Genomic DNA, 26,210 nt, shown 5'->3' with positions numbered 1-26,210 from the left:
TCAGTCCAATATTTAAAAATGACAAAAGGGAAGTAGTCTGCAATTATATTGAATTCTTTTAATGAGACAATAAAGGAACTCTATCATGAACAATGACCGTTTTTAGCATTATCATCTGCGTGAAATTACTCTTTGTATACAATTTTCAAACGACATAGGATTTACTCTCTGACTTCCTTAATGAATGCTTTAACTAACAGTGGAGGGAGGAAGCTAATCAGAATACTGAACACATGACTGATAATTCACCCTGGATACCAACACGTAGATATTATTAAACACAATGAAATCTTTACACTACAATAATTAATCAGCTAGTGCTTGTAGCAAATAAAACTTAAGGCAGATTACCTTTTTCCAGACGAGCCGTCTCTCTACAAAATACTGTTAAAATAAATTGTCCTCAGTCACACCAGGGAGCACTCCAAATGAAGCTTCATTCTCTGTGCGGCACGTCGCCGTCCAAGCTTTTCACTCAGCCATGACCCAACACTATCTCTCCCTCTCTAGCCTGCAACTTCTTCTGACACCTATGTTCTCACGAGCACTACTCAATAGTCCAGCCTCTGGTAGCCAAAGAATACGTATCACTCACGTATTCAGACGGGTAAAGATGCTTATAATGGCGAAGTACCCAACGAACCGGTATTTCTTACAATTTATACACCTTTCATAATCATTTCTCAGTTGTGTACACCTTTCAAATTTAATATTTTTGATTTCTGTCTTCTGTGTTAAGCAGTCCTACACAGTTTACGATGCCGAAGCAGTACATAAGATGTGTATACTCATCACGGAGAGCGTCGGTCAGTCGCCCTCTCATATAATTTTGTGCTTTTATCAAGTTCTGGAATTCCAGACTGGAAAATTTTGAGGACGAGGAGCTATGCGTCGTCTCTGCTGTCTTCTGACTGGTGGAGTGCACCCTAGAAGACGAGAGGTCAGCGCGGCTGAGCCACATACGACGGACCCGGGTTCGATTCCCAGCCGGGTCGGACATTTTCTCCTCTGAAGGACTGAATGTCGTGTTGTAAACGTAATTTCATCATTAACAGGCAAGTCGCCGAAGTGGCGCCAAATAAAAGTACTCGCACCAGGCGACCGATCTCCGCCAAAGGAGATTCCCAGACGAATACGCCATAAACAGATTTCATTTTTAACTGGAGACGGCGTCTTGCGCCACTGAAAAATTCGCGTTGTTCATCGCTCAGTTCGACCCCTCAAAGGTTTTCTTGGTCTGTGTGCAGGGTGGCGAGGCAGCTGGATTTTGTACAGGGTTAGTGAGTCGCTGAGTCACTAGCAGAAGCGTCGGTAAGCCAGTCTGTGGTGAGCATGATGAGCAGGTTCCGTGCGTACTTAGGCGGCGATTTTTGATGGAAGATAGCTCATATTTTTCGAGTTAGGAACTTTATACGATCTTAAAGTAAAGGCTTTATGAGGTTCTCGCGAGGGATAATTTTACTCGACCCACTATATGAATAAACGCCATTTAAGTATCTATTCAGTCCGTTAAACTTGTTCCAATGTTCGTACCAGCACGCCCCCCTCCCTCTTCTGTCCACTAATCTCATGCACCAATTCCTGATCGGTCAAACTGAAGTCCAGAGTTAGATTTCCATTGCGCGTTTTCCTTTTGCTTGAACGTAGGGCTAAATTCCATTAGTATTTCTATTAGTTTGGGCAACCTGGCACTCAGGGGAAAGTAGAGAGTGTTAAGCATGTTTTGCTCAACAGGAAGCTCGCGTTTAGGGAAGGTCATGGTTACAGGACAAAAGATAGTCCCACGAAAGAATCAGCTAACATTGGTTAGTCAAGAAACGGTGGGCGCCTTTCACTTTGTGTAGCATTTCCTGACTGAGGAGGGCTTCTCTAGTAAGCAGATTGGTGTTCGATGAAGCTCCGTCACGTCTGCGAGGAGAGCGCGGTACACTCTCGGTTCTTCCTGGGAAACTGACAAACAGCTAAAATCCAGCGTGTTTCTGCAGCTGTCCAGGTGAGAGCAGGTGACAGGCAGCTGGCCGAGTTGCACGCCCCCGCGGAGACTGTGCCACGCTCCATCAACACGGCGGTAGGCGGCCTTCGTAGAGAATGCCCCGTCATTGCACACCAGACGCAAACACTCGAAAGCCTTCTCGCGTCGCACACTCACAACGAGACCATGAAAGCGCCTGCACAGCGGCGACATGTATTTGGGTCTTTGTCGCATTACAGCCGCCATTCAATTATACCACGTTCACACCAACCTACCTGATAATCCGGCACATTAATAGGTATTTTAGCGAAAATTATTTGGATATGTGGCGCCGGCTGTTTGTTGTTGATCTTATTTGTGATCTTCCCTGTGCAGATACCTAACGTAAATCTTCCTCGATTTACAAAAGATATGCATTACCTTGACTTGTTAGCGTCGGCCAGCTCTATGTAGAGAGCGTTTTTGGGTCTTCACGTCCTTCCATTTTTACCATTATGGTAGTTAGTGAGTCAGCAATGTCGTATTAAATTATATACAACCAGAGAATGTTGCCTTTCGAAGTCGGGTGCGATGTTCATTAGCATGTTTTGTTCCTGAACGTATTCCGTTCTTCTTATGTGCCAGCATTGCAAGAACCTCCAAAGTTGAAGTTGACAGTTACAAATCTGCAGGATTGAGCAGATAGAGTTTTTTTTTTATTTTGTTTCGGTCTAGTAGGTCTTGTACGACTTAAGGTGGCAAAACAATATTCTTTAAATTGCGGTCTTCAGTCCAAATATAGCTTGATGCAGCTCTTCGCCCTATTATATCCTCTGCATACCTCTTCATCTCCTCATAGCTACTGCTGTATTTAAGCCTAGGTCTTTCCTCAAGTTTTTACCCTCTCTTCCTCCTCTGCAGGATTGAGCAGATAGAGTTTCTTTTTTTTTTTTTAATTTTAACTGTTTCGGCCTTGTAGGTCTTGTACGACGTAAGGTCGCAAAACAATATTCTTTAAATTACCGTTGGTGTCAATTCCCCCAGATTGATTCAGTATGACTTTTTTAGTTATCCGTTCTACCCACATGATCTTCATAATTCTTCTGTAGCGCCACATCTCAAAAATACCTGTCCTGTTCTTGTCTGAACTGTTGACCGTCCATGTTCCACTCCTGTACAAGACGGCTCTCCAGGTACGCAGCTCGTGGTCTAGTGGCTAGCGTTGCTGCCTCTGGATCACGTGATCCCGGGTTCGATTCCCGGCCGAGTTGGGAATTTTCTCTGCCCGGGGACTGGGTGTTTGTGTTGTCGTCATCATTCGTGATAGTGGCTAGATTGGACTGTCAAAAAAATTGGACTCTGTAAAAATTGGGACTTTGTACGGGTGCTGATGACCGCGCAGTTAAGCGCCCCACAATCTAAACATCATCATCAACTGCACTCCAGATTCCGAAAATACTTTGTAACATTTAAATTTATATTCAACTAGCTGGCAAACCCGGCAGTACCCGGGTATCCATTTTGCCAATTTTCCATTAGAAACTAAAACAAAAAATAGACTGTGTTTCTAGTGCAATATCGAAAAGAAGTGTTTTCCATGTATTCGTGGTAACATCTTTGAAATTGTGTAAGAGTCGTACAAAGAAATACGCATAATATACATATGGATTAGTACAGTATCCCGGACAGTTCGTACGCTGGGCACACCTGCTTCGCGTGTCTACAACGCGGTTTTGTAAACGTCTCTGCGGCAACGCCTCTTCATAGCTGTGTAAGACGGCTATTGTTTCCGCCTACAACCGTTTGCACTTTGCAATTGAAAGCCGTCAAAAGCACTACGAGGTGTCAGGGATTTCCTTCAGTTGATTGGACAGTAGGAGTGTCTCGGTAGTAAAGAATAAATGTATTAAAACTTCATGCGTGATGCGGTATTTTTTCAGGCATATTAGTGTTTGTGAAGTCATATCTCTTGAAATATGTGTCGTGCAACCATATATTTGTGTAGGTACATTCAGTGGCATATGTGGAAACTGTCTGCAAAAAACGTTGCGAATGGAGTTAGTAAATTTAAATCTCATGCAATATGTGGGAGTTTCTTACGCATCTCACCGTTTATGGCTGTATATCTCCTGAACTATGATAGGTAGGTGGTTTTTACCACCACAGCGATTGTTGCCTGCCAGCGAGGGGTAGGTGTACCGGGTTTAGTTGAAATCAGTCCAGTGGTTTAGGAGGAGATATGGAACATACAAATATACATTCATTTTTATAATCTATATGGATGTTAACAAATTTCTGTGTTTCAGAAACGCTGTTCTCGCTGTTGCTCCTCTGCATTTTATATCCTCTCTACTTTGTCCAAAATCATCTGTCGTACTAACCAAAAAGCAAAACGCACCTGCTACTTCTGGCCTCTCATTTCCTAAAACAGTTCTTTCAGCATCGTTTGATTTTGTTTGAGTGCATTTCGTTACACTTGTCGAACTTCTGTTGATATTAATCTTATAACTTAATTCAAAACACTGTGCATTCCGTTCAACTCATTTTCTAAGTGCTTTGTCGTGTTTAACACAATTAAAAACCTCAGTCTTTTTATTTCATCTCTCTGAACCTCAATATTTTTCACAAATTTCTCCTTGACTGTTTGCTAAATGTATAGACTGAATAACACAGACAATGGACTACAATCCTGTCTCACTACTTTCTCAGTTACTAGTATCTTTAGATTTTCTTTAGACTCTTATCACTGCAGACTGGTTCATGTAGAAGCTGTAGATAACCTTTCGCACCCTGTATATTATCTCCGCTACCTTCACACTTTCAAAGATTGTATTTCAGTTAACAATGTAAAAAGTTTTCCTTAAATTTAAAATATTTAAAAAAAGCCATGTTTGCCCTTCTTTTAATTTTTATTCTAAGATAAGTCGTATGGTTAGTATTGCCTAGTGTGTTTCGACTCTTCTCCAGAACCGAGACTGATCCTTCCCGAGATCGGTTTCAACCAGTCTTTCCATTCTTCTGCAAATAATGCTACTAATTTTGGTATTTTCCAAGCATGAGTAATTAAAATAAGAGCTCAGTAATATTCACACCTGGCAACACCTGGCAGTGGAATTGTTACATTTTTCGTGAAGTCTAATGATATTTCGCTTTTTCAAGGTAGACAAGTATTAAAAACGTGCCTGGATTTTTCTCAAGTCTTACTTCCATTATCTGCCGTAACGTCAAACTGATCGTCATCCAAAAGATTGTCAATGTTCTGCTAATAACCTGTTTTAATCCATCTTAGACAGCCATGACGCCTCTCATACTTTTCAAATATTACGTGATAGAGGTGCGTTCGGTAGACACATTTAACTTCCTGGTGGAGATATCACGTTGGTAGCGCCTATCGCGAGCAAGTAGCACAATACCTATTTCATGTTGTCATATTTTGAAGTGGGGCATGTGAGGTAACGGGCGAGTTGTGGCGCCCTGAAAATATTCTAAGTTCGGAGTTGGGGTGGCCGCATGGGCCGCGCGGCAAACTGGGGCTCGTCAGCAACTGCGTGGTGCCGAACATTAGCCGGAGCAAGAGGGGCAGCCCCAGCGCGTGGTCCAGACTGACCGTGTGGCTGGGAATTCCATGTTGACACTGTGTCGAGCACTGTGCTTTGTGTCGATGAAGGAGATTTGTATGCCGGGAGTGCCAAAGATGGCGGACTTTGTGAAACCATAATGGCAGACATTTTACAGTTCATGTAGAAATTAATAGTAGCCAGAGGAATCATGATACCTTAAAAAAAGAAACATGTACATTACCATTATTTGCACGACGATTCTGAGGGTGTAATCAGACTTTCAGTATATTTATAAGTTTAAAGTTTAGTATCTGACTGTAAATTATACAAGTAACACCCAGCAACGAATTTCCGAAATCTAAATGGTTCATCCGATTATGTCGATCGACGTGTCTTTAGAAAACTATTAGTGTAAACCTAAATCCGTATGAATTACAGGCATGTAACTTGAATAGTATATGAGTATTTGGAGGTCAAAGTGCCTGATTACTATCGATCGTGACAGGCCATAAGTACTCCACAGTTACACGAAGAAACGGTAGCAGCATGCTTGTAAATATATTTATTCCTCTATGTCTTTGTTTATATCCGATATATACTATTCATGAAGAAATTGATCAAATATTTACTGTGTTTTAGAAAGCACAGAGACATTAGGCTACTGGCCTACCTTTGTTGCTATTCCTTTGATATATGTTTATTTAATTTTTTTATGTACTTAATAATGCGTGTTAGAGCATGTTTATGGTGCAGCCGTAGGAATATTTATTTAATTTCAAGTTATTTAAATGTAAGTCGAGCAGTTCGTATGCGTTTCAAAGTGTTTGTGAGTGTGCGTTGGAGACACGGCAGGAGTGCTCTGGCCAATCACAGCGCTCGTTACCACAGTAGGCGACTACTGAAGTCAATGGAGAGACTGTATGGAAGTGGGGGAGGAGTCTTGAGGACATGACACGTGAAGTGCTGGACGGGAAGGCGCGACAGACGGTCGCAGGAAATGCTAGGAGAGTGTTGAGCATTTTGCACGTGGTCGCGGTAGATAGAAATGTTTCATGGTGCCGACTTGTGCACCTGTAAGATTTCCATGGCTTCTGCAGTGAAGACGTAGTATGCGTTTAGAAGTGAATATCTCGTGAGATATGTTGTTGCTTATAACTAATTGCGTGAAGTAGGAATCTATTGTTTCCCTGTTATTCAACTTATATTTTATTTAATTGCTCGACCATCGACACCAATAAGTGATTTACAGTACTAAATGGCATTCTTAAAGGAACTTCTGCTATCGTACTCATCATTTAAAGTCGTTAAAATAATACTTGCAGATTTTATTTATTTGCAATCTTTCATTTATAATTTTCTATTTTACATTCAAAATTCGCAATTGCCGAGTGAAAGGAACCTTCGACCATTCGATTCATGTGTATGTTCATATTGTATACTGTTGACTCAGCAGTATTTGGCTTGTAATGCGGCAACTACGTAGACAACTACGTGGACAATGAAACCAGCCAAAACTTTTAATATTTCGACTGTGAGTCTGAGAGTACGTAGTTGGTTTTCTTTTTTTTCTTTTTTTTGATCAATGCTGGAATAGTTACTATTGTAAACAGTCACACAAAATGATGACACTCGAAGTATAAAGACATGTCTCCATTGTTGTATCCATCAGGCAGAAGCTTGACACTTCATAATTCCTGCGGTAGTGAATGGTTATGGAAAGTGATGGTAAAGGACTGCGCCAGCTTAGTCTCTCGTCATTGAGACAGAGGTAAATTTGAAGCAAGGCCAACTGATGGGTGCATTCTGAAAGCAAGATCGACAGGCGATTCAGATCCTTTTGGATAAACCTCTGTTTTTTGTGTGTGTCTTCTAGGGGAAGCCCAAGTTTGCTGTAGCAGTGCACAACGTTGCACGTTGGAATCCGGTTGACAGTGAACTAATTATTCTCTGTCCTTCTGTGCAGTTACTGGTACGTTTCGCTATTGGTTTCCTCATTCTGGGAAGAAGAATAAATACATGTGTGTGTGTGTGTGTGTGTGTGGTCATGTACATGCACGTTTTCATGCGCATGTTTACCACACTTTCATACACGATATTTATAAACGTGTGACGTATTTCACCACCTTTGCACGACATTTGTATACACATCATGCATTTCACAACCTGTAAAGAATTATGGCTGAATAAAGTCCATAATAACAGGTACTGGTCAGAGTGAGTGGCGAGAGCCACAGGCCGTCAGCTTATTGCCTAACACGCCTGCTGATGCTGGAATCACTGGAATGTCTTCAGAAGTGAAGTATGTCAATTTATTTGTAGGTGCGCCTTCTCTTATTGCGAAGTGTGTGTGTTGCCTTAGCTGACACCAAGGATTTGTGGTAGAAAAAAATGGCTCCAAGCACTACAGGACATCTGAGGTCATCAGTCCCCTAGACTTAGAACTACTTAAACCTAACTAACCTAAGGACATCACACACATCCATTCCCGAGGCAGGATTCGAACCTGCGACCGTTGCAGCAGCGCGGTTCCGGGCTGAAGCGCCTAGAACCGCTCGACCATTGTGGTAGATGTTTTAGGTATTTATGTTGGTTCAGTGCGGTAATCATGAGATTACTCTCTTATATGTAAATGAGTTAATAGCTGACATGTTAAAAGGAATTTGATTAATTTTTATCTGACAAAGCCCTAGTGTCATATTGATCGTTGTATTGTCGTGGTGCATCCTTATCTACGAGGGTTGCCGAGAAAGTAATGCACCGCATTCTTTTCTTCAACAGTTCGTTATTGAATATCATGAGAATTAAACACACGAAAGAATTGTATTTTATCTGCACACCCTATTTTTCCACGTAATCTCCATCGCATACAAGGTCGTGTATGCCCTGTCGTTACCATTCCTTATCTTGGTAGCGGAGCCAGTGCTTCACTGTGTGAATCACATCATCGTTCTCAAAATGTGTTCCACAAATGGCATCTTTTAATAGCCCAAGCAAGTGGAACTCCGAGGTGACTAGGTCAGGTGTGACAGCCGTGGATGGTCTCCCTCACCGCCGCAAATCGTGGAACTCCGCCGAACCGCCTCCTGATGACCTCACCCTCCCTGCCCAGCGACTAACTGTACTTCTGTTGACAGCAGATGCTGCATAGCCTTTGCACAAGCGTTTGTGAATATTCCCCACAGTTTCTTTCTTTTCAGTGAGAAATTCTATGACAGCATGTTGCTTGTAACGTACATCACCATGGAGGTAAGAATAGAGGGAGACGCTGTGACGTCACAGCTGTGAAACTATGTGAAGCCGAGGGTAGCCATCTCAATCCGACCAAAACATTGCTGCTGTAAGCTTGTGTGCATAGGCTTATCGCTCGCTTTTGGAAGGATTTTGTGCTATTATGGTGACTTGTGTGGTGTTCGGATGTACGAATCGTTCTGATTGTGATGCGAAATCGAGGGGAATAACATTTCATGTGTAAGTTGTCTCGTTAAGTGTGATTTTACAACTTCATTGTGAATGAACGTATGCTACATCGGTACTTGTACTATAGCGTGTTTTTCTCCTGTATGATTTTAGATTTCCTAAAAATGAAAGTCGGAAAGCTTTGTGGGAGAATGCCGTGAGGAGGAAGAATTGGCGTGCGTCTAAGTGGAGCACTATATGTTCTCAGCATTTCCGAGAAGAGGATATAGACCGAACTTCCCTTTCAACAGTAAGGCTCTGAGAAAATGCCGTACCATCAGTTTTCCCTACACACCCAAAACATTTGCAAAAGGTATGTTAATTCAAATAATTAAATTCTTAGTTTTCAAGTTCACGTTTCAGTATCATGCGTACGTATCGTCGATAATCGAAGTGTTGAGTAACTCACTTTGTCTTCATCATGTACCAAATTAAAAGCTAACACTACATTAACTGGCGTAAAGTATAGGCCTAAACAGGACAATGTGTAGATTTGCCATTCTATGTACCGTATTTCAGTAAATATTGGTGGTAATGAACAGTGTTTCCCAGTAGTGTAACGTAACTGAAATGTCCCAGTACGTATTACAAACAAGATGCATTTATGGGGCTTCGGAGGGAGGGTATAGCTAACTTAGTTTTCAGTTTCTATTATTTAGTTTGTGATACACGTTTATTACTGAATTAAGAAAATTGTATCGTTTACATTGAAGGCTAGCTATTCGTAATATTACATTAAAAACTATTTTTAATCAGAAGAAACGCGGAATTTCGCCTTTACGAGATTTTATTTTAAACAAAAACTTTGAAACAACCAATCTGATGACGTTACATGTGTATATGGTGCAATTAGCGACTGTAATACACGCAGCGCTATAGCACACTGGCAATGTTTTGGTCAGAGTGTCATGGCAGCGAGCCACGCCCCCATGGCTTCAAAACGTAATACGGTTGGGATACGTAGCGCCATCTCCCGTCATTCTTACCTCCATGTACGTCACCTACAGACGCCATTTTGAAACTATCCTGCAGTTACGCTATCTGTGGGAAGTTTTAGTGCTGCGGCTCACTCAGGAGACGTCAAATAATTCATACGTAACGTTTAGAATTCGTAGCATTGTTTTCGGCTGAGAAAAAAATGCGGTGCATTACTTTCTGGGCAACCCTCGTATGTCTTACTCACCTGCAATCGTTTCAGTGAAGGCAGCTCGACCACTGTAGCCGTGGGTCCCTCCGCTAAGCGCAGCTCACATGGAAATACCGCTGCCACACGGAGCTGTGAGACTGTTTAGGAGGAATGAGAGACGCGGGTGTAGTTGGTACTCCTTTATTGACTTGCCACTGCTGTGCTCTCCAGCAGCTGAGTTGTGTACAAGCAAAACCATTCCTCTCTTTACAGCTGTACAGTGCTGTAGAGTCTCATGGGAAGCGAGAGCATTGAAACTGACAACGCTAGAAACAAAAGCTAAATTTGAAGTCTCAAATCGCAATATTTCCTTGTTCTTCGTTCTCCGCATTTTGTTGTTATGACAAATGAAGCTTGCTCTTTTTTTTGCAATGAAACAGTTTTAAGTTGTTCGATATTGTCAGTATAATAATAATAATAATAATAATAATAATAATAATATCATGAACATATTGACACATTAGAGAAGCGTTAGTAGAAATTACTTTCTTTATCCCCGACTCTTCTCGCTGTTCGCTTCCCAGAGACTCCACGAATTTTTACAAAGTCCCATGGAAACCATCACAATTTTTCTTTGAACCTTTTTCAATTCTACGCGAGGGCACATTTACATTGTTTTATTTTCAAATTCGTGAAAATATAACCTAAGCTAAGAACATTCACCAGCATTAATGTACGTATAAAAGCATTATTCCCAGCGGCCTGGGCAGTGGCAGCTTACATATTGTGCGTTTTGGTTAGTACAATAACTGGGTAGTGGTGGTACTCTGCCTGTTTCTCCTACTATGTTGTGTGAAAATGTGAAAACTTTTTTTTTACGTGTTAAGGCAATTCAAAAGTGACGCGGATACGAATACAAAGCTCCACAACGAATACGCAATAAAAAACAACCTGTCGTCGCTTTCAGACACACCCGACCGGGACTACCGCTACTGCAAAATATATCGCCACACGCGCTGGCGTGCATTATTATTCACAAAAAAGTCTGTGGTATCACTCTTATTAAAGATAAAAACCTGACATTGAAAGTTAATTGAAACTGTTAATTTTACACACACGCACACGCATATGTACGGTGCTGTCCCTTGGCGATCAGGATTAACTGTACACCGATTCGCATCGCGGCGCGGTTAGTGCGTATCACGCACCTCTAGTCCACGCCGTGCGGTGGCCCTTGATGTTCTCTCTTCGGCAACGAAGAGGGACGAAGAACTCCCGCCGTAGTTTGCCAGGTCACCGGGACTAGCTTACTGTAAGCAATAATACAGCGCAAATAGAGATTAGTTGCTAGCAGCCGTCTGGCTGCTGTGATCTCCCTACACGAATCACGTCGCTATGTACAAGTCGTTACGTCGGAAGTGCAGCATGTCTGCTCGGCCTTACAGAGTCGCCACATGTGCACAAATATACTTTCGTCTCTACACAGAAACTCTGCAGGACACTGTTCTTGATATCCCTACGTTTATGGACACTTTGCAGAGCGTACAAACAGAATGGGAAGAAGCTGATATTCCACTGTACCGTTTACACGAAAACCCGAATTCGGTTGAAACATAGGATCAGATTAACTACAATTGACACCAGACTGCTGCAGCTGAACGCAAGAGCTTCTGCTTGCGCATTAGCGAGGCTCTCGGATAAAGATGTTGGAGGATATTCAAAGCTGCGCTCTGCAAGTAATGTCTCCTTTTATCGGAGAATACCAAGCGAAGTGTGTACCTGGCGATAGGATTGTCCCATGCTGTGCTTTGAACAGATAAATCTGCTCGTGTGACCAGGGGAAACGAAAAATGGAACACTAAGCATAACATCCTACCACCCGTAATGTTCTTCTCTCCCGAGAAGCAATGAAAAAAGAAAGAAAGAAAAAAAGACGCCCTTTTTCTATAATGCATCTCTAGTGCTGGCTGTATGCGCTGTTGGCATCAGTCACACATTTTGTTCTGTCTAGATATGATAAGACGTATTCAGTACGCTGCGTATGATCTTCAAATGCGCCTCACGACTGCAAGAGAAATTTTGTCCGATATATTAAGGCCCTTAAAGCTATTTGCAGTCTGCATGTGTAAGGACAACATCGACCATGAAATGTTTATACTTTTGCCTACAATATCGTGTTTTCATTCGTGCATCTACAACGAGCGGGAGGGAAATTGTCAAGCCCTGTGCGCAGTTTGTACTGGCTGGTCCTTTCATTTGCATTAGCTGCAAGTGAGAAAGCGTGCGGGCCTCCCAATAATTCGGTTAGCCATTTACATAAATCAGTCCAATAAACAGCACTTTCAAGAAAGGGCTTTCTCAACAGAAACATCTGCAGGCAGTTTCTGACAATTGTTCATTTGGAAATGAACAGTTCCGTCCTGCTATGCCGTTGATGGATACTCTGGTTCCCTAAGGTTAAAGTCCGACTTGTTTCAGACGTTTTATAATGGCACAAAAGTTACGGATTGTAACAGCAAGAGCCGTCAAGTGCCCTTCCCAAACTCTCACATATGTTGTCATATTGGTATCACGTCAAATATAGTACAAGACACGCCGACACACGGTCACAGTACTGCCTGGTCCCCAAAAAGTTTTCATCGTAGCACTTTATCGTATTTCTCGATGCTGAGGGGCACCTGTCACCCAGTGTCCGGTGGCGGCAGTAGCTGAAGACACGGAGTAGCTGGACTGCGGCTGCCTGTGCCTGCACGGGCCCTCTGGAGCCCCTGCGCGGTCGGCTACTCGGCGCCGCACCACGACAGCACCCTGCGCCGGGGCGGCGGCGGAGGCAGCGCGTCGTCCTCCGGAGCGTCCTCGAACTGGCGCGAGCCGCAGGGGCCCGCGCCGGCCGACTGCTACTGCTGCTCCAGCGAGTAGTGCCGCGACCGCTTCCACAGGCTGCGGAAGAAGCCACGCTTGTGCCGCGACTCGCTGCCCATGCCTGCAACACCACAAGTTGCAGACGGTTATAAACACCTGCAGCACTAAAACATCACGCTAGACAGTGCAGTGGTGAAGCAATGCAACATGCGAATACTCGGCGTTGACCGGGTATTCGTGTATTCCGATCGCCGGCCTTGGTGGCCGAGCGGTTCTAGGGGGTTGGGTTGGGTTGTTTAGGGGAAGGAGACCAGACAGCGAGGTCATCGGTCTCATCGGATTAGGGAAGGTGGGGAAGGAAGTCGGCCGTGCCCTTTGAAAGGAACCATCCCGGCATTTGCCTGGAGCGATTTAGGGAAATCACGGAAAACCGAAATCAGGATGGCCGGACGCGGGATTGAACCGTCGTCCTCCCGAATGCGAGTCCAGTGTTTAACCACTGCGCCACCTCGCTCGGTGAGCGGTTCTAGGCGCTACAGTTTGGAACCGCGCGACCGCTACGGTCGAATCGTGCCTCGAGAATGGATGTGTGTGATGTCCTTAGGTTAGTTAGGTTTAAGTAGTTCTAAGTTCTAGGGGACTGATGACCTCAGAAGTTAAGTCCCATAGTGCTCACAAGGGAACCGCCCCATCGCACCCCCCTCAGGTTTAGTTATAAGTTGGCACAGTGGATAGGCCTTGAAAAACTGAACACATATCAATCGAGAAAACAGGAAGAAGTTGTGTGGAACTATGAAAAAAATAAGCAAAATGATGAAAACATAAGAGTTTGTCACATAAACTGCAACAAATGAATGCAACAGTTTCACAGTCGCACAGTTTTCCCGTGCTCTGTCAAAACATATGTTTTTAACGTTTTCAATTTTTTCCGTGTCTAGACCGTCAAATCCCACATATGTCCAAACAAATCTGAACATGTCCTGGACTTTTGGAGAGCGGAGTTGATTATGTGTGAGCGCCTGAACTTTGGTAATTGACACGGACGGGCAGACAATAATTGTCTGAAAATAAAAAATTAAACTTTTCACTCGAGGGAAGACTTGAACCAAGGACCTCTCGTTCCGCAGCTGCTCACGCTAACCACGGGACCACGGCACTCCTGGGCTCATACTATCCTTGATTTTACCTATCTACTACTCAGTTCGTATATTTTGCTTATTTTTTTCATAGTTCCACACAACTTCTTCCTGTTTTCTCGGTTGATCTGTGTTCAGTTTTTCAAGGCCTATCCACTGTGCCAACTTATAACCAAATCTGAGGGGAGTGCGATGGGGAGGTTCCCTTGTCAGAGCCATTTCAACCATTTTGTATTCCGATCTTCTATTAGAAAAGGAGACAAGCGGACTGCGTTTGTAGTGTAACATCAAAGGAAGAAGGATGCAAGAGTAAGGTTCAACATCTGTTGACATCGAGGTCGTAAGAGACGGGTGTAATAGCATAGAAATTTCATTGGCACGTATTCATGAAAACAGCATAAAATAATAAAACATTCAAAGAAATATACAATGGGCTTCAGAGTCTTTGTATTAAACGTGCAGGGATAATAGATCACGTCACTGGGAACGGAGACAATAGGCACCCCTTTAGTATTTACAGGCTCTGGAAGGATGCGATTTGACCAAACTAGCAGGGTCTGCTGGTCTGTGTTTGAATGACATTCATTCACTCATAACCACCTCACTCGCATTGACCCACACAATCACTCTATCTCATACGCCTTAACACAATGGAAAAAAGGTGAAAGGTGCCTATTTGAAATGAACATTTCCCAGTCTAATTCAGGATCGCACATGTAAACAAAATATGTAACTCGTCTAGAAAAACTTATAACTGAGAAAATAACTGTTTAATCTATTTCAATTCAAATTGTAGAAGGCTCTGTAAATGAAGGGAGTAAATCCCTTGAATGGAGTCACGAGTAATTAATAGAAAATATAAATGTATTATTGTAATTCCTTATTTGAGAGTTTATTCTCAAATGAAATAACAGATACGTACTAATATCGTAGTGTAATTACTGTTCTGAGCGGACATACGTTTATATATGTATTTTCAGTTTTTATATGTAAATTTTAATACTTAATTAATCAAAAAATGATTTCAAACAATTCAGAGGATTGTAAAAAAAATTAAAAAAACTTGCCAGCAGCCATAAAAAGCTTAACAATCAATGAAATTCAGTTTAAGAGAAGCCTAAAGGATTTATTGGTGGCCAACTCCTTCTACTCCATTCATGAATTTCTCAGTAAAACCAACTGATTTATATATACACTCCTGGAAATGGAAAAAAGAACACATTGACACCGGTGTGTCAGACCCACCATACTTGCTCCGGACACTGCGAGAGGGCTGTACAAGCAATGATCACACGCACGGTACAGCGGACACACCAGGAACCGCGGTGTTGGCCGTCGAATGGCGCTAGCTGCGCAGCATTTGTGCACCGCCGCCGTCAGTGTCAGCCAGTTTGCCGTGGCATACGGAGCTCCATCGCAGTCTTTAACACTGGTAGCATGCCGCGACAGCGTGGACGTGAACCGTATGTGCAGTTGACGGACTTTGAGCGAGAGCGTATAGTGGGCATGCGGGAGGCCGGGTGGACGTACCGCCGAATTGCTCAACACGTGGGGCGTGAGGTCTCCACAGTACATCGATGTTGTCGCCAGTGGTCGGCGGAAGGTGCACGTGCCCGTCGACCTGGGACCGGACCGCAGCGACGCATGGATGCACGCCAAGACCGTAGGATCCTACGCAGTGCCGTAGGGGACCGCACCGCCGCTTCCCAGCAAATTAGGGACACTGTTGCTCCTGGGGTGTCGGCGAGGACCATCCGCAATCGTCTCCATGAAGCTGGGCTACGGTCCCGCACACCGTTAGGCCGTCTTCCGCTCACGCCCCAACATCGTGCAGCCCGCCTCCAGTGGTGTCGCGACAGGCGTGAATGGAGGGACGAATGGAGACGTGTCGTCTTCAGCGATGAGAGTCGCTTCTGCCTTGGTGCCAATGATGGTCGTATGCGTGTTTGGCGCCGTGCAGGTGAGCGCCACAATCAGGACTGCATACGACCGAGGACACAGGGCCAACACCCGGCATCATGGTGTGGGGAGCGATCTCCTACACTGGCCGTACACCACTGGTGATCGTCGAGGGGACACTGAATAGTGCACGGTACATCCAAACCGTCATCGAACCCATCGTTCTACCATTCCTAGACCGGCAAGGGAACTTGCTGTTCCAACAGGACAATGCACGTCCGCATGTATCCCGTGCCACCCAACGTGCTCTAGAAGGTGTAAGTCAACTACCCTGGCCAGCAAGATCTCCGGATCTGTCCCCCATTGAGCATGTTTGGGACTGGATGAAGCGTCGTCTCACGCGGTCTGCACGTCCAGCACGAACGCTGGTCCAACTGAGGCGCCAGGTGGAAATGGCATGGCAAGTCGTTCCACAGGACTACATCCAGCATCTCTACGATCGTCTCCATGGGAGAATAGCAGCCTGCATTGCTGCGAAAGGTGGATATACACTGTACTAGTGCCGACATTGTGCATGCTCTGTTGCCTGTGTCTATGTGCCTGTGGTTCTGTCAGTGTGATCATGTGATGTATCTGACCCCAGGAATGTGTCAATAAAGTTTCCCCTTCCTGGGACAATGAATTCACGGTGTTCTTATTTCAATTTCCAGGAATATATATATATATATATATATATATATATAAGTACAATATAACTTCTGCACAATTTCAGTGTGTTCATTGTAAATAAGTATTATAATAGTTGTATTACACGTTTATTACCTTATAAATAAATAAAAAACTTTTTTATTTTAAATTCAGTGCATTAGTGATTAGTGTTTGTAAAATGACTCTTTCATACAGTGTCATTAAAAAATGACGATCATTCCACTTGGGACCTGTGCAATGGTACATTAGCTTATTTGTTTTAGTTGTAAATATTTGTCATGTATTGTTGTTTTTCTGACATGTTCTACATCCTGGAGGACCTCCTCACTACGGGTCAGTTGGAATGAAAGTAAATCTAATCTAATACGTGAGACTGAAACATAAATAAAACGACACAGAATCCAAAAGAAAGGTACGGGAAAATGTGACTGGCTGACCACTTATAAAAGACTTGGATGAGCGAGTCAGCTTTTCATCTCATTTAGAGCATCTCTCTAAAATCTTAGGACACATGTTGGACAAATCACAAAACCCCAAAACTCTAACCGTATCTGTCTGAAAGTCATTTAAAATACCAAGCAGATCTGTCGGCAAATCTGACGCTGCCTTTTCGTCTGAAAACGCCAGAACAACAAGTCGTGCATCATAGGGCTGTGGCCTATGCGAACACAATTAAGGAGAAACTTGTATAGTCTGTGTGGCTAGACGGAGCTTATTGTCTGTTACTTCCAACTACCCATCTTCCATCGACACATGACTCTGAGCCTCAACAATTAGATGATAGGATGCACGTGGATGCCAACTGAACTGAGTATCATGACATGCCTCCTTGGCTGCTGCATGCACCGTTCTTTTTTCCGCAATATCCATGAACCGTGACACCTAGCAGAAAGGTATCTCCTCCTCCAGCTTTTGTAAATGGAGAAGTGTTTTGGATATCCTGGAATACTTTACTGGCTGGATACAAGCGTTGCAGGGACATTCAGGGAGTCGGAACACAGAAGGAATTTGGCAGCTACAGCACATCTTATCTGCTTCTGCGCGCTCGGGATCGAGGATAATTTGGCATCGTATACAGTGCACTTTGGGGGCAACAGAATCTTGAGGACACGATCAGGGAAAATAATAGAGGAGCTAACAGAATCCTCTTACTTAGACCCATCCATGAATATAGCTACATAGTTGCAGTGCTCATTTAAAATGTTGGAAAATATCATATTTAAAACATAAGCAGGAGAGCAATCTCTCCTGTCCTGCACTCAGTCCAAAATTACTCTGGTCCCCTGCAGTCAGTTAAAACCCCGGATTTGAGCCTGTATGTGTCCTATACCACGTGACTTCAGCAGACACTTGTATTCAAAAAAATGTTCAAATGTGTCTGAAATCTTATGGGACTTAACTGGTAAGGTCATCAGTCCCTAAGCTTACACACTATTTAACCTAAATTATCTTAAGGGTAAACACACACACCCATGCTCGAGGGAGGACTCGAGCCTCCGCCGGGACCAGCCGCACAGCCCATGACTGCAGCGCCTCAGACCGCTCGGCTAATCCCACGCGGCAACTTGTATCCCAAATGGCGTCAATGACCCTGGACTATTGGTAAAGAGGCATTCCATAGTTGGATGAGCGGTGGTATGGTATGCTGGGGAAGTGGGAGTAGCGAGGAATGTATATGTTCGACACACCACGAGAAGCTGCCGCCGGATTGGAAGTCTCGATTCACCAGTCTCAGCACGCAGATGGGGTATAGGGCTGGTCCTGGAAGCGCTTGTGGCCAGTCTGATCCTTTCATGGTGTACAGCATCAATTGTCTTCAGGTAAGAAGGCCTCACTGACCCGTACAATGTGCATCCATTCTGCCGGTCGCTGTGACCGAGCGGTTCTAGACGCTTCAGTCCGGAACCGCGCTGCTGCTACAGTCGCAGGTTCGAATCCTGCCGCGGGAATGGATGTATGTGATGTCCTTAGGTTAGTTAGGTTTAAGTCTAGGGGACTGATGGCCTCTGATGTTAAGTCCCGTAGTGCTTAGAGCCATTTGAACCATTTTTGCATCCATAATCCAGCAGCAATCGCACAAAAGCCCTATAAAACTGGAGCAGACGCGCCCTGTCTACCACAGAAAATTGACAGAGTGATTTTCCACAAGAAAAGCATGCAAATGTCTCTAAGCGGAGAAGGAGAGTCATGAAACTTAAATTTTGCTCGACCCAGCCAGTTCCTCGCAGAGGCCACACATTGTACATAAGCACGCAGCAGAGTGCCTATGCCCTGCGGCCTCTAAGGGGCATAACCGATAGAGAAGGACGTCTAGTGTCGCCAGGAAGCATCATCGAACATTTTGTCTCCAACAGAAGTTGTTCCGCATGACATGATCTATCACCCATAGACATTTGATGCAAAGTCTTTGAAACACCAAGAATATATACAAATAGGTAAGTACAGCACCCAAAATAAAAAACAAAGTATGCAAATTGCACAATTCACTATAATATTGATTTAACTCAAAACATCATTATAAACTATATTTTTAGTTTCACCTCCAGGCCACAGGATGAATAAATTCTTGAGTGGGCGATGTGGCGGCGAACCAATAGGATTAAGTTTGATGGAAATGGCTTCAGGCGTTACAGAGATGCTGATATGTCATTGTATTTGCACACCTCCACATCCTCCCTTCCCCTCCCCTCTCCCCATAATCCAGAGGACGGAACGTCATCGGGATTGTCACCAATGAGAGCCTAACTACCCCCAGAAATAAAGGTTCGATACTAATATCGATCGATAACAAATATCTTTACTTACCATGGCATGTCACTCCCAACCCACCGCTAGAGGTTGTAGTTGTATTTTAGTCCCACAGTATTTTTATATAAAGTTATACAAATAATGAGTTATGTATATACAAAATTTAATAGAAATTGCTCCAAACGTCCCTCAGCTACGTTTCTATGTCGTCCCATTCCATCTCCACCGCCACCTCTATCGAAGGTAGACAATTCTTGTTCGCACATTGCTTCTGCCCACATCGTGAGTTGTGTACCAAGTTTGTTTGAAATCGATGCATTGGTTTAGGAGGAAATATGACTCATGCATACACACATACATTCATTTCTATAAAATATACACAGATTACGCAGGAAAAAGATGAAAATACTTTTACAATAAAAGCAGCTTATTCTTGTAATTTTTAGTGTGCTGAATCGTAATACGCTACCACTCACTTTTTTTTTACAGTATCGGAAGTCTAGTTATGTTAGGAGATTACTGGGGGTCACTTCACCGAGGAGACGTGCAAAAGGCCATTGGACACCTTTTAGGGAAGAGAGAAACGAAGCCAATGGTCACATAACACCTGTTTAATAAAGGCGTATTTTGATGTTAAGACTGTAATATTAATACTAATATGGAGTACAACTTGTTCTACAAGGTACTGGAAGCTGATTTTGTAATTCATATACCGATTTGTGCCCCCAAGTGCTCCAGAGTTGCTTCTACATTTTCTGGTTTGTGTTATCTTAGCAACGTCAATGAACTGTTTTGACCGAAAACATTGAAATTACGAAATGCATACGAGTCAAAGCGTTCACTAGCACATGTGAACATCCCTCTCAAAAATTAAGGTAAGCACCTGGCTGGAAGACATATACAATTATATTACTGAGGACATTCACAGCTACGTTTGTGTTTAACGATTTTTCAGCATAGTAAAGATGGCTGTGGCTGACGGTCGTTGTATAATGCCATGAAAACAAGAAAGTATTTCAATGGATCACCAGGTCGTTAGCTCTAGGCGATGAAATCTACTGACAAATAACTCGCTAATAATATTTACTTGTTTACTGGCGCGTTGTGAAAGCTTTATTCCATTAACATTACGTAGACAATCATTTTACATCACTGAAGTGCGTTTCTGATTTTATGGTATGTCATCGAAGTGTTACAGGTTTTTCTTTTGTATAAAAACAGTACGCATGTTACAGGAAATAGTTACTACTATTGTAAATTAAGGCTATAGATTACTTTCGGTAATATTTCTTACTGCTTACTTATAACACATCGCATGTCACCATATTACTTCACAGAGTAACAAAGGCAAAGAGATTCTTTTTTTGGAATATTTTGGCAGAGTTAAAACATACTCAGAGCATTCGTTAATTACGTTTGACAATATCCTCCACGAAGATTTTTGCTAGTGTCAACCCTATAAATACGATGGGGAGCCGAACGACGTTTTCTGTGATGTGTCGTAAGTAGGCAACAAGCAGTGTTTTGGAACCAACATTTAACAGTTAACTCCCAAGAAAAGTACATACTCGCTATGATACGTGCTGTGACCTCATTTGGCAAATACGCAACACTTCGCAGTAATTTCACATCGGCATCACCTACAACAATAATTCCTGTCATTATTGATCCTCGAACGTCATGTGTACATCCCCATCCCTCATCGCCACCGCCCCCCCCCTTCCCCCCATCTCACACCAAATATCAACTTCACCCACCGCCCCCCCCTTCCCCCCATCTCACACCAAATATCAACTTCACTTTTTCCCAATCCTCTTTTCACCGACACGTTCGTTATTTTATGTTTCCGTACAAGTACTGTGTTTGCCGTTCAAGATGTGTATGGTTCGTATTAGAAGACTACGGTCCCTTGCAGATCAGATGCCGGGTGCTTATAATTAAATTTTAGCTACTCACAGAGGTGCGTTGTGGGTCGAAACTATCGTATGACAGCGAAACTTGGTAGATGTGCTAATGCGTTACTGCGGAACCGATTTACACTTTAAAAAAATCCAACTGTGGCCATCAGGTGAAAATCTGGCGCCACTGTATATTGTTCGTATGACTGTATGACATCCACGCTGTCGTTTTACAAGCTATAAAGTGAATGAACAGAACGCTTATCGAGAAGAGAGACCGTGCGCTGTTAGTGAAACTGTTTTATGTGAACGGCAGCAGTTATAGTGCTATATTGAGAGAGTATCGCCGACTGAAAGGTCTGAAGAGCGGCCTCATGTCATTAAATGGCTTAAAGAAAAGGATAATAAAATTCGAAAACACAGGTGAGTTTAGTGTGCCACCTGGAATAGGAAAGCGTCCTATCCCGGTAGGATTTCTTGACGAGGTTTCTCTTGCTGCAACTCACAACGCAGCATGTTCCCCGGTTAGTGCTAGTGGTCGAGCAGTGTCACGAGAATTGTCCATCCCGTCGTCGACAGTACTGAAAGTTTTGCGTTCGATTTTACACTGGTACCCGAGCAAGATCTAGATAGTGCAGCAACAGAAACTTCATGATGAACAGCAAGGTTCTGAATTTGCTGTTCGGTTTCGGCCACAGATCGAAGTCGATGGTATGTGGCTGGGCAATGTTCTACGGAGTGAGAGGCACATTTTACGCTATATGACGCAGTCAATAAACAGACCTGCCAAATTTCGGGTACCGTCAAACCGTGTGTTCTTCACGAATAGCCACTACAGCCACCACATGTGACTGGTGTGGATTCACAAGCACCTTTACTTTCGGTCCGTTCTTGTTTGAAGAGAATACATCCAGAGGGTTTGTCGGGTGTACTGTGACGTCCCCATGTTATGGCAGTTCTTCGTACAGCATGCGATCCCTGCTTTGGAAGAGCGCAGCTGTGTGGAAACCACTGCTTTCATGCAACGAAGGCCAACACCTCATATCGCTCGCCCAGTCGAAGATCTGCTTCATGCAATCCTCCAGCAACCGGTTATCCCAAGAGGTTTACCAGATGGACAGCTTGCAAGATTACCTGATATGAATCCATGTGACTTTTGTCTCTAATGGTATCTAAAAGAACAAGTCTACCAGGGGCACATTCGGTCTCTGTATCACCTGAAAAGCATTATACAGGGACGCTGTAGTGCTTGTCTCCTGGAGCAGACACTTCTGCTATAAACTTTCGTGAAAGTGAACTTAATTTACCACGAAAGACTTTGTTACGAGTTAGAAAGTGCCATAAACTTCAACGTTCAAATGTGTGTGAAATCTTATGGGACTTAACTGCTAAGGTCATCAGTCCCTAAGCTTACACACTACTTAACCTAAGGACTAACACGCACAACCCATGCCCGAGGGAGGACTCGAACCTCCGCCGGGATCAGCCGCACAGTCCATGACTGCAGCGCCTAGACCGCTCGGCCAATCCCGCGCGGCTGCCATAAACTGATAATGACGAACTTTCTTTACAAAAGTGTTACGAAAAATATTAATTAAATGTGTCATGACCTACAAAAAACCGTTATATGGGAAACTAATATCTATGATCATTGTCATTCTTAGAACAAATGCTCGGATAATTTTTTTTCCTCACTTCTTCCTCTTCTTCGATTTCTGATGTATCTTGAGCGTGCTGGAGGCCAGACGTGATTGCTGTAAGTGTAATTTGGTAATTTCAAGCAACCTAATTTTGTACTCTCTTTTTGTAGTATTTGCTAACCCCACCAGCTTACACTTTAAGAAGTGCCTGTGAATATTTTAAATAACGAGCGAGAGGCGCAGGTGCTATTCGTATTGTTGTCGGCCATCTTAAGACGGATAACGTTATTTCACTATTTTGCTGAACCGATTAGTAATATTCAATTCAGACTTGTTTAAAGAAAAATACTAATAATACTCCTTCAGAGTGGATAGGCATTTTGCTTAATTTCAAGAAATTTTACGTAAAAACATTGTGCTTGTTTGTACTGATAGAATCTGTGGCAAAGACGATGTTTTGTCAGTACTTAAACAAAGCAAATATTTATCGAGATAAGTTTCAAATATTATGAGATGCTACGACGTAACCCATGTTAGCTGGATATTTTATTAAAGAACTATATTTGGTATTTAATAAAAAGATAGCCCTGAGAGCTTATCGGTCGGAACTTAAAGCTCTAACCACCAAAGACAGTTTAATACTGTGTGGTTGTAGTTTGTGCGTGTAGGTGAGACGTATTTTCTGATAAAGCAGATGAACGATTAATAGATTCTTACCAATGAAGAGAACCGCTATTAAGTATGTGCATGCTGCTTCAATTTAAAGTAAATTTCAGAGGTATGTATTTTAATACTTCAAGTGCTCGCAGATTGTTTTCAGTGTATATTTTGAAAGTTTCACTTAATGTATTACGCAAACAATGTTAAACTAGGCCCACATACAAAGATTTACTGTACATAAACAAGCTTTATCAGATTCGTACGATAAGTTTCACAGCGTGTGCATCTCTTTACAAAACATTAATGTATGCAGACAGACATTCTATACGCCACCACACGGTACACATCACAACACGTTCCGCAGATTCTACCTGAACTACTGCGAGTTTTACGGTTGCAGTATCTTGGATACGTCGCCTATGCTCATACTGAGCAAACTGTGTAAGCGGCGGTTAATAATAAAATCAGTATTATGTCTTTTTTCATTTGTTTGACCTCTTCCACCCACATCCCCTTCGTACTGCATTCAGTATGGAAACATTTCTATACGACTTTCCTGTATTCACAGCGGCAGATTTGCGACTTGTGGCCAAAATTGGAACTAATTTGTTTTCAATCGTAAATCGGTTCATCATGAATGGCTTTAGGATACTTACCAAGTTTCGCTGCCATACGATAATTGCAGCCCACACTGTGCCTCCCGAAGTAACTGCACTTAACTTACAACCACCCGATACCATATTCCTTCTCAATAGCTCTTTCAGCACTGGTGAAGGAACGTCGTTACTTGATCAACAATAGGAAACTCCTTTAGTCATTAACTCTGAGAAATCCAGTGTCTGTCAAGTTATGAAAGCTGAAGGAAGCAAATATCCAGTTCTGCAAGGCAGCCCAGAACCACGTAAATACCCTGGATTACGACCGCAGTAATAAAACAACGAACAAACTCCAACGCTGCTAAAAGCAAATGCGATATTCGTAGTTACTACCGGCACAGCGACAGTGCGAAAGCGCGACACGGCTGCACGTCGTGCCACGCCCTTGCGTCACCACCGGCGTAATTTCGCCTCTGCGGATGCATCACTTCGAGACTAGGAGCCCGGTGCGGTCACGTCAGACAATGTCGCGTCGGCGCGGACGCACCCAGCACTTGCGACACGCCAGTATCGCGCTCGCAATAGGAAGCCCCACAGCTCTTACTTAACGCTCTGTCGCCAGACAGGAAAATGGTGTCTCCACGCTGTTTTGCCGCGAGGAGGAAACAGCTGATGCAATCTGGCAATCAGTGCCAAACAAACCTTGGGAAGCGCACAGCTGAGACACGGCGCGTATGGCAGGCAGTGCGTGTCTACAGGCAAAGTTTATTCGCAGACTGCCTCACATTAGTCACAACATCTATAATATTTCACAATATCGCGGCCAAGGTATTAAAACGAGGTTCCTGACAAGTGACAGTATGCAACAGGGCGAGCGTTTTGCCGAACGTGAAAGTTTCGGACCCAATAAAGGGTTTCTCCTTAAATGCAACGATGCAATTTTTTTAACGTTTTCGATAGCTTCTGAAACGGGATGTGCAGTGATACAGTTAGGAACGTACCCAGCGTGGGGTAGGAGACGGGAGCTTTCCTCTCTAGAAAGGAAATCCTCGCCACCCGAGCTCATAATACGCCCCGCCAAAGAGACAAGATTTTGAAGAATCCCAGAATATGAATGGGTGTTGACTAATTGCAAGTATATATACAGCTTGGCTTGTTTTGAAATCAGCCTTATGCAAACACAGTTAATTTATTTTTTATTTTTATATTTACCCAAACGAGTTTCGACACCTATGTGTCATCTTCTGTGGGTCAAATTTTTAGTTCTGTAAAGTACAATATAAAATTTATAATAATTTATCTGTTGTAGGCCAAAGAATTACAATATGTGCATTTTTCTTCGTTTTGTTTAGGCACTCACCTTAAAATTACATCGATAAATGAACTTCATTATTATTCATCGGTTATTGTGCCCTTTTTGAGTCTTTTTTGGCACATGTCATCTGCAAACTAACCATGAGTAAAATTACACAATAATTTTCTTCATGGCTAGTTTGCAGATGACATGCTAAACGACTAAAAACGACTAAAAACGGGCACAAAAAGCGATGAATAGTGATGTAGTTGATTTAGCAATATAATTTTAACGTGGGCGCCTAGCCAAAACAAAGAAAAATGCACATATTGTTATTCTTAGGCCTAAAATAGATAAATTATTATAAGTTTGATATTGTACTTCACAGAAATAAAAATTTGACCCACAGGAGATGAACATAGGTGTCGAAACTCGTCTGGGTAAATATAAAAATAAAAAATAAATAACTTTGTTTGCATAATGCTGATATTCAAAACAACACAATTTTAAATCGCAAACACAGATAAACATCAAGAGGAGCTTCAAACCTTAGTAAAATGAATCTATCTAATTACGTCTCTAAACTACGAGGGCGAGCTCTTTTTAATAAAGCGAAATTTATTATTTATTCTTCATGTCTCATGTTTGTTTCTCAATATAGTCGCCTTCGCGACGA

At 43.0% G+C, this 26,210-nt stretch overlaps 1 protein-coding gene across 1 annotated transcript in view; it reads right to left on the bottom strand.

Annotated features, from left to right (window-relative positions):
- Positions 1-10,280: 10,280 nt before the first annotated feature.
- LOC124775509 (histone-lysine N-methyltransferase SETD1B) overlaps positions 10,281-26,210 on the bottom strand; it is a 1,200,073-nt gene continuing 1,184,143 nt past the window's right edge. The window contains exon 13 of the mRNA XM_047250341.1: positions 10,281-13,076. Within this exon, the coding sequence (XP_047106297.1) occupies positions 12,991-13,076 (86 nt within the window). The 3' untranslated portion in view covers positions 10,281-12,990. The remainder of the gene's footprint in view (positions 13,077-26,210) is intronic.

Source organism: Schistocerca piceifrons, chromosome 2, assembly GCF_021461385.2.
Source record: "Schistocerca piceifrons isolate TAMUIC-IGC-003096 chromosome 2, iqSchPice1.1, whole genome shotgun sequence".
In the NCBI taxonomy this organism is placed as follows: Eukaryota; Metazoa; Arthropoda; class Insecta; order Orthoptera; family Acrididae; genus Schistocerca; species Schistocerca piceifrons.
The sequence above is the reverse complement of the archived record's forward strand: the minus strand, read 5'-3'. Positions and strand labels throughout refer to the sequence as shown.